Source organism: Solanum dulcamara, chromosome 8, assembly GCF_947179165.1.
Source record: "Solanum dulcamara chromosome 8, daSolDulc1.2, whole genome shotgun sequence".
Lineage (NCBI taxonomy): Eukaryota > Viridiplantae > Streptophyta > Magnoliopsida > Solanales > Solanaceae > Solanum > Solanum dulcamara.
Window position 1 is genome coordinate 40,996,533 of NC_077244.1, and position 15,119 is coordinate 41,011,651.

At 37.0% G+C, this 15,119-nt stretch overlaps 1 protein-coding gene across 2 annotated transcripts; it reads right to left on the bottom strand.

The window, feature by feature from the left end:
* Window positions 1-1,383: 1,383 nt before the first annotated feature.
* Window positions 1,384-12,468, bottom strand: LOC129901441 (uncharacterized). 2 transcript variants are annotated; one of them, XM_055976616.1, is made up of 6 exons: window positions 12,334-12,468; window positions 5,781-6,102; window positions 5,500-5,699; window positions 5,252-5,328; window positions 3,751-3,852; window positions 1,384-1,928 (listed from the first exon to the last, which is right to left on the bottom strand). In XM_055976616.1, the coding sequence occupies exons 2-6, from the start codon at window positions 5,872-5,874 to the stop codon at window positions 1,673-1,675; spliced, it is 729 nt and encodes a 242-aa protein (XP_055832591.1). In that variant the 5' UTR covers window positions 5,875-6,102; window positions 12,334-12,468; the 3' UTR covers window positions 1,384-1,672. The 2 variants fall into 2 exon arrangements, with proteins under 2 accessions (XP_055832591.1, XP_055832592.1); XM_055976617.1 differs by lacking the exons at window positions 1,384-1,928; window positions 3,751-3,852; window positions 5,252-5,328; window positions 5,500-5,699; window positions 5,781-6,102 and adding an exon at window positions 6,114-12,041.
* Between the last annotated feature and the right edge of the window lie 2,651 nt (window positions 12,469-15,119).

Consider the following 15,119-nt stretch of genomic DNA (forward strand, 5'->3'; position numbering starts at 1 on the left):
ATTGTTGTTGTTTTAGTATTGTCATTGCTATCGTAGAGAATTTCTATTTGTTCCATGTTTTGAGCAATGTCTTTATCATTGGGAAAGACAACCCACGTTGATTTTTATACGCTTGGGAGGAAGATGTTTACCCCTATTGTTCTTTAAAATGATCTCCCATATCTTACTTTTTATGCAGGGAGTTCTGTTAAAGTCCATCCTCTTCAACTTTCCCTTCCTCTTTCGTGACCATTGTCTGGTCTTTTTCGTTATCTAATACCTCAGGTTCGTTGACATTCTCTTGCTCATTTTGGGTAGCTTTTTCGTACAACAAATCTTTTTGTTTGATTCTATTATTATGTTTTCCATGTCCATGATGCTTACAGTACAAATAGTGGTCCTAAAATTCCTCTAATTGATCAACCTCCTGCTTCACTTCATCATATGCAATCCAAATTTAGGATTAGTAACTTTATCCAAAGCTAAACAAGGTCCATGAAATCCAAGGCTTCGCTAATAACATATCATGGATACATAGGTCAGGGTAAACTAGGTAAATAAAATCTAAATTGTGGTAAAGAAGTTCTCTTCATCAAAAAGGAGGGACCATCTAAAGACTCGTCAAGTCCCTCAAATTCCAGAAATTGCTTAAAATAAACTTATTTGAAATCAATTTTGTTGTCAAAATTCAACAAGAGAGAGTTGCTTGGATAATAAGCACCCCTCACTGGTCACTTCCAACCCAAAGGTTGTGAGTTTGAGTCACCAAGAGAAAAAAAATGATGGAAGCTCCTAAGAAGGGGTAAAAAAATAAATAAATTAAAAAAAAATTCAAATAGACAAGTCTATAATCAAAATGATCACCTAGACCGAAGTTTTTAGTGGCACCTAAGTAACAAAGGACTTCCTGATTTTATCAATTTTGGGCATGCCCTTTAAGAATTTCTCGACGAGAGTGAATCTACAATCATGCAACATAGTGTCAAAGAAGTCTTTCTAGGAAAAATATGTCACTGATGGAAGGCCCATCTTTGTGGACTTTTTGATAGCCACTACTCATTTTTGAAGAAGCCCAAACTGTCGAAGGTCTCAAATGGTTCGCATATGTAGATTTTGTGATGGTAATTTGAGGAGTTGAGAGGGTCGAGGGGAGGCGATGGGTTGGTTGGATTAGCATCACGGGCTGAAGGAACCGTTATCATCAGGGTGGAGGAGATTCTCAGTGGCATGTGAAGCACGTTCTAAAGAAAGGAGGCGTTCTTAGACCAACACATGTAACATAACGAATTCCATTTTTACACATGCAAATAAACAAAATAAAGCAGAGAAGTAACAAAAGATTAATAGTGTCCCACTACAAGGACATCTTCTCAGATATGAAAAGATCATAATATGTTCCACTCAACCAATTGACGGAATCTTAGCATAGTGAATATTGTATATCAGAATTTCAGTCAAGCAGCAAAAGCATGGAGTTTAAGACAGTCGCACATAAGCTTAGCATTACTTGTGCACCCCCGTGTATATATCACTAGTTCTATATAGTAATCATTTACATATCTGGATCAGCAATATGTGCAGTGAAGTCATCACCCTGTGTCGTACTAGATGACAAATACATGTATTAGCACCAAAATGTTGAGATATTCTTCCCAAACTCACAAGACAAGTGCAGAGAAGAAACATCTCTTCCCTAAAGTATGAAGCAAAGATTGGATATATATTCTAAACCAAGGTAGAAGTGATAAATAAAGTAATATACTGTATTTAGAATTTCTTCTTGATCATTTACTCCGCCAATTTCAAATATTTTTCCTCCTATCACAACTGCTCCAGAGTAACCCCTGGGACTGTTCATCTGCTCTCCCATCACCCATGAACTGAACCGTGGATCAAGTATCTCAACAGATGAAACCATGTTCTCTCCATCATAACCACCCAAGGCATATCTACAAGAATAAATTTATATGTCCGGATAAAACCATCTCCAAGCACAATGACCAACATGAAATCAGGAGCTTCTAAGGTCCAGTAACTACTAGTAATAGGGCAATAAAATATAAAATCAGGTCATAGTCAATAAGATCGATCCTACCACTGTTACCCCTCCCAAATATTTCTTATACCATCCATTACCTTAAATTAGAGGTGTTAAATGGGTGGGTTGGGTTGAAATTGAATATATTGAATTGGGTTGAAACAAAAATCGGGTTGGGTTATATGACCCGCCCAAATTTACTTTGGGCTCAAATGAGTTGGGTTCCAATGGATTAAAAATTGGGTTGGGTCATGACCCGTCCAATTTGACCCGCTTAATCACAATAATTTTAACATATTATTATTTACTTTTTATAACCACAATTTAAATTTCAACTCAAGAAAATAAAATAAAAATAAGTTGCAAGTGGATAGATAAATCCTACAAGAGATAAAATAGATGGTAATTTATACCTTCAATATGGGAACATATATTACATCAATGCAAATAAAGAGTCTTAAAACGGGTTGAAATTAAAGACTAAATTGGGCTCAATTGAAGATTCTTTTAAATTGGATTAAGGTTTGAATGGGTTGAGATTGACCCAATTCAAATTATCTTGAGTCCACCCCATAAAATTTTAGGCGGGTTGGGCGGACTACCTATATTTGAGATCATTTTGACACCCCAACCTTAAACCTACTATTAGGGGTGTACAAAACCAAAGCGAAAACCGAATCAAACCGCAAACCAAGTAAAACCGAAAAAAAAAACGATTAGTGATTTGGTTTGACTTGATTTGGTATTGAAAAAAATTCGACTATACTTGGGTTGATTTAGTTTAAACTAAAAAAAAATCAATCCGAGATCAAACCAACCCGACATTATATATATATATATATATATATATATATAAAAATTTAAAATTTATTTTATTCATAAAAGTATTTACTTTGATATAATTTCTAAAAATTTCTTATACTTTTTCATAGTTTTTATCTTTTAATATATTATTTCAAGTTTGAAACTTAGAATTTTGAATGGTCCAATGAAGGTTATATCTCATAGATATTAATTACTCTAACAAAGTTCAAATCAAAATCATATCAATACTAATACTAACAAAAACAATAATCAATTCAACACTAAAAATGACAACGATGTTTGATATTTGTTCTTTAGTTTTAAATTGATTTAGACAATTAAAATATATAATTTAATTTTAATTTTTTCTTTAATATTTAGACATGTAACTAATACTTATTAGACTTATTTTAACATGATTTAGTACTTTTAAATTATGATCATTTTGATTATGACTTATTAATTTGCAGTATTTGTTTTATGCAATTTCATTATTAATTTTGTTGAATATTTTAGTGTCATCACTCATCTCATATTTTATGTTATTTTTTATTGAGAATATCTTAGAGAGTTGTATTTTGATAGGACTAAAGAAATACTTGAAGCACAAGTTAACTATATGTTTGTATGGATATTTTACCAGAACCCAGAAACCCGAAAAATCCAAAAAAAATAGGTTGAAAAAATCAAATTTTATTAGTTTGATTTGATTTATAGATTTAAAAACCTGACACAAATGGTTTGGTTTGGTATGTGAAAAACCCAAACTAACCCGGCCATGTAGACCCCTACCTGCTATAGAAAACTCACAAGGACAAAGTCACAGTGCACCCATCTAACAATCATTTGAGGACCATGAAACACAGTTAAGATAGTTCGATGGTAAAATTAACATATCTAACAGAAGCTTCTAACAGAAATGGACTTACAACTTCTCATTATAGGCAACCAAAGAGTGGCACCCCCTCCTTGTTTTCATGCATCCAACTGTAGTCCATGTATGTTCCGTCGGGTCAAATCTTTCAACAGATCTAAGTGTTGAACCAAATATCAGTCAGACATAAATGCACTCCAAACAGATCTAGACAAAAGTGTCACTATTATTAGGTAAAAGCATGATACGGTCGTACATCCACACCCAATAAACCATGGTATGAAGCACCCATTGAAACCAAAAGGCAAACCATATGTAACCTCTACATCGTTTCTATTAAAACTTAAAGTGCATCCAGATATTGAACAAAACCACCACACAAACTTTTGATGTGTTAACACTACTCCATAATTGCCAATATATGTACAGAATGACATACGTCAAGACTTTCTCCTCTGAAACTGTTTATACAGAGAAGAAATGTAATCATATTGAACTTCAAAATTTCTGTTCAAACGCATACTTTAATGATATCAAATTTAAGGCTTTCATGCACCGCACAAGCAAAATGAATGTTGCTCCTAGTTATGAATTTTTAGTTTTTTTTTTGGAAGTGGAGAAGGTATTTCTATTTGTCATTTCATGATCTCTGTGACTTGAACTTTTCAAAATTAAAATTATGATATCTATGTGACTTGGAACTTCTTATAGTGAAGATGCCAGAGCTTAGTGATTGTTGTTTCCTAGACAAAGATGTGATAACTCTTCAAATGGGTTCAAATTACAGCACGGAAAACAAAACCTCATATATGGTTACCTTCTAACTAAGAGCTAATAATACCATTTAGGGAAAATTGTGTGTCGAGTATAGTATATGACTTCCCCAACATCTACAAATGCTTCACTATTTAGGTAATAATAGAGAGCTCTAGGAATTAAAAGAAAGGCGATCCTAGTTTCTTTAAAGTGTATGATGTTATTTATTTTATATAGAAAATTGATAATCTAGATTTATTTCGGCTTTTACTAATGATACAACCCAGCTTACTCAATCTAAAAAGAACACATACACACACACATATCTATACATATATAAGTATTTTTAGTTATATATATAGTACTCAATTCCTTATCACAATGCGGCTTTGACAGCTGCCTGCAGTACAATGTCCCCATCGCTTGGCAGGCCAAAGAGGTGATGTGAACCATGAGCATAGAAATGATTGGGAAAAGTACATGAAAAAAGTGAAATAAAAGATCCACCTTACTTGACCATCTAGGAAAAACTAAATGGGATTTGACCTACACAATTACACCTTCCTACATAAGATAACAGGGTTGCCATTAAACAGAATTTTAAAAGCTGGATATATAAAACACATGCAAGGACTTATCCTGAAAAAAAGGGCACAGATGTTTCATAAAAGATGTGGCACATAAGAAAGTGAAAATGATTTGAAGCATGCAACAAATGGCTAAATAAAATGAATTACTGGAAAATCACGGGAAGCTGAGCCTCAAGGAAGACAAAAGTTAGCAACAACACTAATTCTTACTTTGTGTAAGCCTTCCCATCATAACCACCAGCAACATATATAGCACCATTAATATCTGTTGCTGCTGGAGCAAACCGCTGCAATATATGCAAAAAAAAAAAAATATCAGTAGAACTGAACAAACTTCAAGATATATTGCTTCTAGCTTATCTCTAAGAAAAAGACAAAACTTTTCTCATTAACAGAGCAACATGCTTGCACAAATCAGTCGTGTAGAACACCATAAATTGTAAATAACTGGATGATACCTTATGCATCATTGACTGAGTAGAGATCCAATGTCCAAGGTTCAAGTCAAACATTTCGACCTCTGAAAAACATTGAACACCATTTCCACCACCAAAAGCAAAAATTTTATCATTCAAAGAAGCTCCAGCTAAGCACCGCTTCTTCTCATTCAGTGAAGGTTGTTGGCTCCATTGATTTCTCAATGGATTGTATGATTCAACTAGAAATGAGCAAATAATGTCAACACATTTCTTTTGGAAACAGACAAAAATAGGGGAAGGAACAACCTCAATTATTATACCTGTATTGAAATACACATCATTACGCACCCCACAAAGTACAAAAAGTTCACCATTTAATTTCACTGCCGACGCATGTGATCTTGGAAAGGTCATTGGGCTGAGTGTTTCCACACAATCTTCCGAAGGAAAGTAGAAATTTAAGGATGGCAGCCATGAAGAACCATTAAATCCTCCCACAATGACCACAGAATCATTAATTTCTGGAGGAAATTGTCCTCATGGTACGTGTACTTCCTCAAGAGCCCTTGAGGCATACAACAGCCCAGGTACCGATCTATTAAGCATGTTCATGAATTGCCGAAGTTCCAATTTGTAATGAACCTTTACATGTAACAAATAAATAAACTTGATGAACTGAAAGCTCATATAATTCAACAAAAAAAGGAGGTCACAATTTACTATAACAGGTTTAGCATTAGCTTCAATATTTCTTACTTTTATGTTCTGTGGCACAGAGAGGACCTCAGTAAACTACCTCTCAGAACTATGTGCAAACACACAGATACAAATAGATGATTTTCGGGAGAGTTCACGACTAACGGACATAAACACCAGGTATTTCAACACAATAGCCATAACTATAGTAAACCATGAAAATTATTTGGAAACCCTTGTAGATCTTCTCAAAACAGACACTGCCTCTCCGGAAGTATATGATTTAATGCATAATTAACATTGGTATTTGCTGAGCTCAAAAGTGAAACATATCTAACACGCTATATTATTGCTGTTGACTCTATATATAAAGTATTCTTGGGGAGACACAAAGCTCAATACTGCCTTCAATTCAAACTTATTTAACTTCCATTTTCTTAAAGTATGAAAATATGCCATGCAACATTAAAAGCTCTATGTAAACCACATTACTCTTCATATTAAAATGATTTTCATATCCTACTACTGAAAACCCAAAAAGTAACATGTAGATCTATATGTAACCCTTGAAAAATACTACTGACACTCCATGCCATTTTAACCATCAAATTTGACATAGGGACTATTTATTTTCAGTCAGGACTATTAAGAGAAGAGTTAGATGGCTTATTATCCGTTAGGAACATGTCAAGTCATTTCTGTGTTATAGGAATGAAATAGGAAAAGTTGCATAGGGGGGGGGGGGTAAAAGATCACCACTGGAAACAGTTTCCAGTTCACTACAAGAGAACATCTATACTGCATATCTTAGTGTCACGGACTTAGACTTCAACTAAGACCTCCGTGCGGCACTTGACAACTTACTCACGAATCTTTCACGATCTTGCAAGCTCAAGTAAGCCTTTTAGACTAGATCACTAAGGGAACACTAGATTAAAAGAAAGACGAGAGAGCTTTTATGAAGGCTTTGTATTGCTTTTGGAAGATTGCTTGTTTCTTGATGCCTTACAAATGAATGGACCCCTCTATTTATACTACTCCTATGGGGCTTAAGAGTAAATAAAAATTACTATACAAGTCCCTCCATATTTACAAAGAAATCCCTAATCTAGAATTCTCTACACACTCTAGAGGACTCTAGGTCATTGAAGACTTCTCTACAAAATTTTACAAGGATCTAGAGTCTTTCATTAACCTCCCCAAGACTCTAGATTCTTTTCCCTTATTCATGATCAAGTGGAGGGTCATGACATTCCCCCCCACCTAATGTAGCGACGACCGCAGCACACTGCTACTGCAAGAACTCCCGAACTTTGTCATTGAACTGCCACAAGTCTTCATATCTCTCCCATGTGGCCTCCTCCGGAGATTATCCCTTCCAGTGGACAAGGAGACAACAAACATGGCAGTGGCTTGTTGTGCCCGTTTTTGCTTGGCTTGGTAGTCCACAATAGCCTCAATGTCTCGGTCATGGGAGGCGGTGATTGTGATTGGCACCAAACTTGATTCTCCTCGACTAGAATCATCCTTGTCCTCATGGTATGGCTTGAGGAAACTAGCATGAAAGACGGGATAAACCTTGAGATACGGTGGTAGCTCCAACTTATATGAGATCTTGCCAACCTTAGCAACGATCCTGAACGGGCCCTCATACTTTCGCATCAAGTTTTGATGCACGCCTCGCAATGCTTTGAATTGCCTTAGGTTGAACTTAACCAAGACCATGTCTCCAACTTTGTAATCCATGAGGCGACGCTTGCGGTCGACAAATTTCTTCATCTTCTTCGTTGCCTTGTCCAAGTAGGACTTGGCAATATCAAGCTGCTCTTCAAAGCCCTTGGCTATGTGATAAGCCCCCAAACTTTTGCCTTCAAACGCGGCCGATAGTGAATGTGGAGTTTGGGGCTGCTGGCCTGTGGCTAACTCAAACGGCATCCACCTTGTGGCCTCACTCCGCTACAAGTTGTATGAGAATTAAGCTACATCCAATAACCTCACCCGATCCTTCTGATGAGAGCTCACAAAGTGCCTCAAGTAGCACCCCAGCAAGGCATTGACTTTCTCGGTTTGGTCATCTGTCTGCGGGTGGAAACTAGTAGAGAAATGCAACTCCGTGCCAAGGATCTCGAACAACTCTATGAAACGTGGGTCTCTGTCGCTAATAATGTGTCTTGGTAACCCCCAATACTTCACCACATTTTTGAAGAATAGCTTGGCAGCTTCCTAAGCAGTGCAACCTGCCGTGGCGGGCATAAAGTTAGCATACTTGGAGAACCTGTCTGCCGCAACCATAATCGTCCCATACCCGTCGGACTTCGGCAAACAAGTGATGAAGTCTATGATCACACTCTCCTATGGACGCTCCGCTACGAACAGGGGCTCCAAGAGTCCTCCTGGTTGATGTTGCTCCACCTTGTCTTGTTGGCACACAAGACAAGTCGGCACATAGCATTCAATATCTTCCCGCATGCATGGCCAATAGTAAATCGCCTCAATGAATGCCCTTGTGCGATGCTGCACCGGATGTCTGGCCCACAATGTATCATAACTTTCCTTCATGATTTGCCGCCTGATGGTTTTGAATTTAGGCAGATATATCCTTCGTCCGACAGTGAGCAATAGTTCGTCTTCTACCCAGAAGCACCTCGACTTGCCTTGTGTGGCTAGCTCCATAAGTCTCTTTGCCTCTGGATCGTGCTGCAGGCTATACCTGATTGCATCTTGAATGTCACAGTATGTTGTAGTGATGGCAGCAAGCTCGAACTTTCTGCTCAAGGCATCGACCACAACATTACCTTTGCCTGGCTTGTATTCTAGCTCATAATCAAACTCAGCTAAGAAGTCTTGCCACCTAGCTTGCTTTGGGTTGAGCTTCTTCTGTGACTGGAAGTAGCTAGTGGCCACATTATCAGTCTTGACCATGAACTTGGAGCCAAGTAGATAGTGCCTCCACATGCGTAGGCAATGGACAATGGCCATCATCTCCTACTCTTGCACGGTGTACCGCCGTTCCATCTCATTTAGTTTGTGGCTCTTAAAGGCAATGGGGTGCCTTTCTTGCATCAATACTCCTCCAATGGCATAGTGGGAAGCATCCGTGTGCACCTTGAATTTCTTGGAGAAGTCAGGCAGCGTTAGGACCAGCTCCTCTGTCACGGCAGCCTTGAGGTCTTCAAAGGTCTTCTTGTACTCCTCGCTCTAATCCCACGACTTGTTCTTCTTCAATAGCTCAGTTAGTGGAGCGGCTTTGGTAGAGTAGCCACTTATGAACCTGCGGTAATAGTTAACAAGTCCAAGAAAAGATCTAAATTTGGTTACCTTTGTGGGTGCCTCTCACTCCTTGATATCCCGAACTTTCGCCTTGTCCATCCGTAGCTTGCCTGGCTGATAACATGTCCTAAGAAGTGCACCTCATGCTAGGCGAACTCGCACTTCTCCCGCTTGATGTATAGCTCATTTCCTCGCAAGACTTGGAACACTTTCTTCAAATGTTCCACATGCTCCTCCAAGGTGTTACTATAAATGACTATGTCATCCAAGTATACTACCACGAACTGATCCAAGTAGGGATGGAAGATCTTGTTCATTGGTGTGCGAAAAGTAGCGGGTGCGTTGCTTAAGCCGAAGGGCATCACCAACCACTCGTAAGCTCTGTATCTTGTCACACATGTCGTCTTCGGCTTATCCTTTTCTGCTATGCGCACTTGGTAGTAGCCCTTCCTCAGATCCACCTAGGTGAAGTACTTGGCTTGTCCAAGTCTATCAAACAGGACGGCAATGAGCGGGATGGGATACTTGTTCTTCACGATCACCTTGTTGAGCGCCCGATAGTCTATTCATAGGCGCAACGAGCCATCCTTCTTTTTTTGAAACAAGACTGGCGCGCCATAAGGCCTTGGATGGACGGATATGACTAGCCTCGAGGAGCTCCTTCAACTGCTTCCTTAGCTCCTCTGACTCGGGTGGAGCCATGCGGTATGGTGGGTATGCAGGCAGCCTGGCTCCTGGCTCCAGGTCGATCCTGTGGTCTACCTCCCACAGTATGGCACCAAGGTTCTTCATCTCCGGGCATCTGGCATAGCCGTGAGGACCTCCACATATATAGCAGTCGCTACCCTTTGTGGTCTACTCCCTCTCGGCATAACCCTGTCGTTCGAATTTCCTGCCATCGAACTTGTTGGCATCATGGCTCTAGGTGGGAGGGTGTTGCTCCTTGCCCTTGCTACGATCTCCCCCACCTTTGGTATGACTACTCCTTATTTTGTCACTGCTACATTTTGTTCAACTCCATGTTTGCGATATTAAGATAGATTCCTCTATGTCAAACATCAGTCATTCTTGAATTCATCCTTTTATAGAGGCTTCTTCCTTAGCGTGCTTGTGAGCTTCCATGGTCTATCATTGGTACCATGGTCAAGTAAAATTATTCAGATAGATTCCAAAAACTCAAGCAATAAATTTGTGATCAATAATTGAAATAATTCAGCCGAGGGTTTTATCATCCTATAAAATCTTTTCCTTACCACATTCTCTTCCTTGGTAACAACCATGGTATTGTACTTGCATATTCTCCCATTGTCTCCCTGTTAGCTCTATCTACGTACAAAATGTTTCTATTGGTTACTTCGTCCTTTCTGTGTTTGTTCATATGATGCACTTATGGTTACTTCTTCATCTCAATTCATGATCTCAAGATAGGACATGTCCGACTTATGCCTAGAATGAATATTCTTTTTCACTATCTGGACATCTTTGTTTACTCATTTTGGTCATTAAAACACACAGAAGTACAATTTTAGAACCTTGACCGTAGTTACTATTGATGTTACTTGTTTTTTGTTTCTACTTCAAAGCATAGTTAACATTTATGAAGCCAACCTTACACAAAGGTTCCTAGCTGCTATCACAAGAAGTTGATGCAATCACCTTATCACCAAAAGAAAGAAGAAAAAAAAAGAAAACACTTTGATGCAGTCATCGTGCATTTGAATTCCACCATTGTTGAACTTGTAATTTTTCCAGATGCTCTTAACAGGAAGGCCACCTTTTGTGCTCATAAGAAATACTTGTCTGTTATTTCATCCCTAAATGTCCTGCATGTCATGCTTTAACATTGTTAATGCTCATAAAAACTACTTGAACCTAGTATTCCATCCTTTGTGATAGTATGAAAGTACTTTAACATGCTTATCTTCGCTGATACATGTGGATTTGAGACGGCTAGCATCAATCTTAATTCACTCTTCTCATCAATATTCTTTAGTTAATTCTTGAAAAGCCTAGAGCTAACGGTAGAGGCAGAAACAAATTTCGTGTGTGACCTTTAGTCTTTTTCTTTTGGTTGTTGAGTACTGACCATTACTGATCATAGTGTGCAGGTTCGCCGAGAACTGTGATTACCAATTCTTACAATTCAAGACTTCAACATCATTGGTCCTCGACTGACAGGTCATTAATCCCATAAAATAATGGGGGCTGGGAGAAAGACAACAACAGTCAGGCTAAAGGAGAAAACCGAACACCTATCAACAGTTAATGGTAGTGCAACAGCTAGGAATCTGAGAAAGGCTAATCTTGGAGCAGTAATTTTTGGATGCAAGCATTTCACTTATTCAAACAGTTATTTGGTTAGTCTTTTATTTCAGATCAGACTTTTGTTTCAGTGCTATTTTATTGGGTGAAGATTGCACAACAGTTGGATAATATGGACCTTTTCTTCTCTTGATCTTGTTGAACAGGTTTACCAGCTTCTCATTTCTCATATGTGAAGAATATCAACATTGGCTTAACTCTATTCCTATTCAACTATAGTGATCGAAAGCTCCATGGCATCTTTGAGGCTGCTAGCCCTGGGCAGCTGAATATCAATCCGTATGCCTGGACGTCTGATGGAACAGAAAGTTATGTATGTAAAGCATGAATTATCACTTTCATTTTTATTCAAAGCTATTTTGGGTAAACTCTTGTACAAGGCAACCATAGGCCGCAATTTAGCCACTGCAAAAAATTAAATTACAGTTCAAGACTATGCTGATTTTGCAGGTATCGAAAGAATTTCTATGCGGTTAAACAACAGGGAGCTTCTAGACTTTGAAGAAGGAAGTATTACTTACACAAACCACAGCAAGTTGGTTATTAATCATTAATGCAAAGGAAAATCAAGAAGTAGTGAAATACCATGGAGTTGAAGGACTCTAACTAAGTACAACTTTCATCAACACAGAAGCTTACAGGTCACAGCATTAAAAACAACAACCAATGGAGAACTTCTTAGAAATTTTGAGCAGCTCTAGAGAAACATAACAACGGACAATGTGCTACTTAACTCAGTAATAAAAAGGTAATAAAGGATAAGGTCGTAGACCAGAATCTATATTCTACAACTACAAGTAATCCAGATAAGCTTATGGAGTCTGGGGCGGACCCACGTGCAGTTCAGGGCTGAACCCCTTTCGTTAAAAAATGACATTTTATATATGATAAAAATTTTAATTTATGTGTATATATATTTAATATTGAACCCCCTGAGCATAAGCCAAAGGACTAGCTCGGTGGCAAATGGGGTTCAATATTTCACCTTAGCTTGTCTCAACTCGCGGGTTCGAATCCGAATAAGAACTTTTTTTTTCTGATTAGCGTGTTTAATTTTTTTTGAACCCCTTCATAAAATTCCTGGATCCGCCACTGTATAATGGAGTTATATTACTAAGAGCTTTTAAGCTTTCCAGGAGTACTTATTATTTTGCAATTATGGCAGATTGTATCAATCCTAACTACAGTGATGACATTCTAACAAAATCAAATATGTGGCCAAATTGCAAAATTTGACAAAGAAATTTGGCAAACAGCCCAAAGTTTGTTTCTGGTTTCCAACTTCTGAATTCATCAAGTATTCTCTGAATAAGTCTCTTTGCCCATCTTGATTTTATATACATGTACAGAAGGCAACTTCATTTGAGCAGTGATGATGACTTTGAATTTAATGATATAACAAGCAATCTGCTTCAGTAGTAAATGAAACACCATGTGCAATTCCTCTAAAGTCTAGTGTTTTACTCCTTTGCTTGACAAATTTAAAATAGTTTCAGAAGATTTGAAAAAAAACAGTAAAAAGTTCTAATCTCAAACAACCCAAACTGACTTCACAAGAACCTATGGAAACAAAAGGTAGCTAAAGATAGGTCATAATGTCTTGATACAGAAGCACAGCATTGCTAGTAATATCCTATACATAAACAAGTAGTGAAACACAAGAAAAACCTAGAGCCATGAGAGCAAATGTTTTGAAATAAAGTAAATACAACTGTATCAAACAAAATAGAAACAACCCAAGCAAAAAGCGTTACTCAGCCACCTAAATATTTATATTTGGATCGTACCTTGCAATCACAAAAGAGGGAAATGTATGTTGCAGCAGAAACAACTCCTAGTAGAGCACAACCAGTCGTTACAAACAGAAACTAAAAACACACATTCTGAACCATTTCAAAGCCAAAATTGATAGCAAAATCGGAAATCTAATCACAATCTAAGAGCCATGGATGCATCCTGTAGGTAAGCTAGTTTCATTATCAAAAAAAGATCACATTCAAATTTCAGAAAAGGGAAAAGCTGTTTCTGTAGAAAATGAGACATGATTATGATGCCGTCGAAAATATCCTCTCTTTTTTTTCTACGAACAGTAGTGTAACCTAGAAAATAGCAGTGTAAAGACAGTCCAACACAAAATGAAAAGAAACATACTGTAAAAAAACACTCTTCACTTCAACGAACAGTTCTCAAAAGTGAAAATACATTACAACTCCAACAATATGCTACATACACATACGGAAGATATTCGAAGACGATCACCTATATCTCCGGAAACAACCACATAATTGTTCGATAAAAAGCACAAACGATGATCATTAAGCATGAAACTGAAGAAAAAAACTACCTTTGCACGTTTCAAGTGAGAATGGAAGAGACCTTCCGCACAATGGTGAGAAGTATGTGAGAGTGACTATGAGCAGTTTGGATTGGCTTTAAGTTGGTCAAAGCCCCTTTTCAGCTTTTGGACGTGTTTGCCTAATGCTAACTTTAAGACAGAAAGTTCTTAAATCAGTCAAAAATGAAAAGTTAGGATTCCTAACTTTTTTTTCTAAGGCTTAAAGTCATTTTCTTTGACCATGAAAATTACTTTTATATCCCTTATATTTTAACTAAATTCCCAAACTACCCTTTTTATTCTTTTAACCCTAAAATTCACATAATTTTCCTCATTTAAGCACTTTTATTCAAACACTCAACTGCTTATTTATAAAAATAACTTTCAGCACTTTAAAATTCTAAAATCACTTCATACATAAAAGTTACTTTTTTTAAGCCCATCCAAACGGGCTCTATATAAAGAACGGGAAAATCACACTTATAAAAGCTTTTAGAAATTATAATCGTATTTATTAATGTTCTATAATTTTCAAAAAAAGAAAGGCATAGAGCCCGTTTGGATGAGCTTAAAAGTTATTTTTATAAATAAGCTGTTTGGATAAAAGTACTTAAAAATACTGGCTATTTCTATACTCTATGTGTATTGTATTGATATAAATAAAGGACAAAATGATAAAATCTTTCAATGTATTAATGATTTTTTAATTATCGTGTAAAGTTGGAAGTGTTCATCTAATATGACACTGAGGGAGTACTTTACTATTAATTTTAAGAAGGCAAAAAGTCATTAATTTATTCATTAAAAAATATTAGGGTAATTAATCAAATATTTTTTTATGACTAATCTGATGAAATAATTTTTTTTAACAAAATTAACACGTTACTATAAATTATTTATCATTTTTGTTAGTCTGTAGTTTAATATTTTGGTATAAAAAGTTAAAATTGATTTTTGAACTAACTTCACAATGGGGAGACCCTTGACATTTCAAAATACGCATGAAATGGTGCCATGCCTCTATAATAAGTCGATT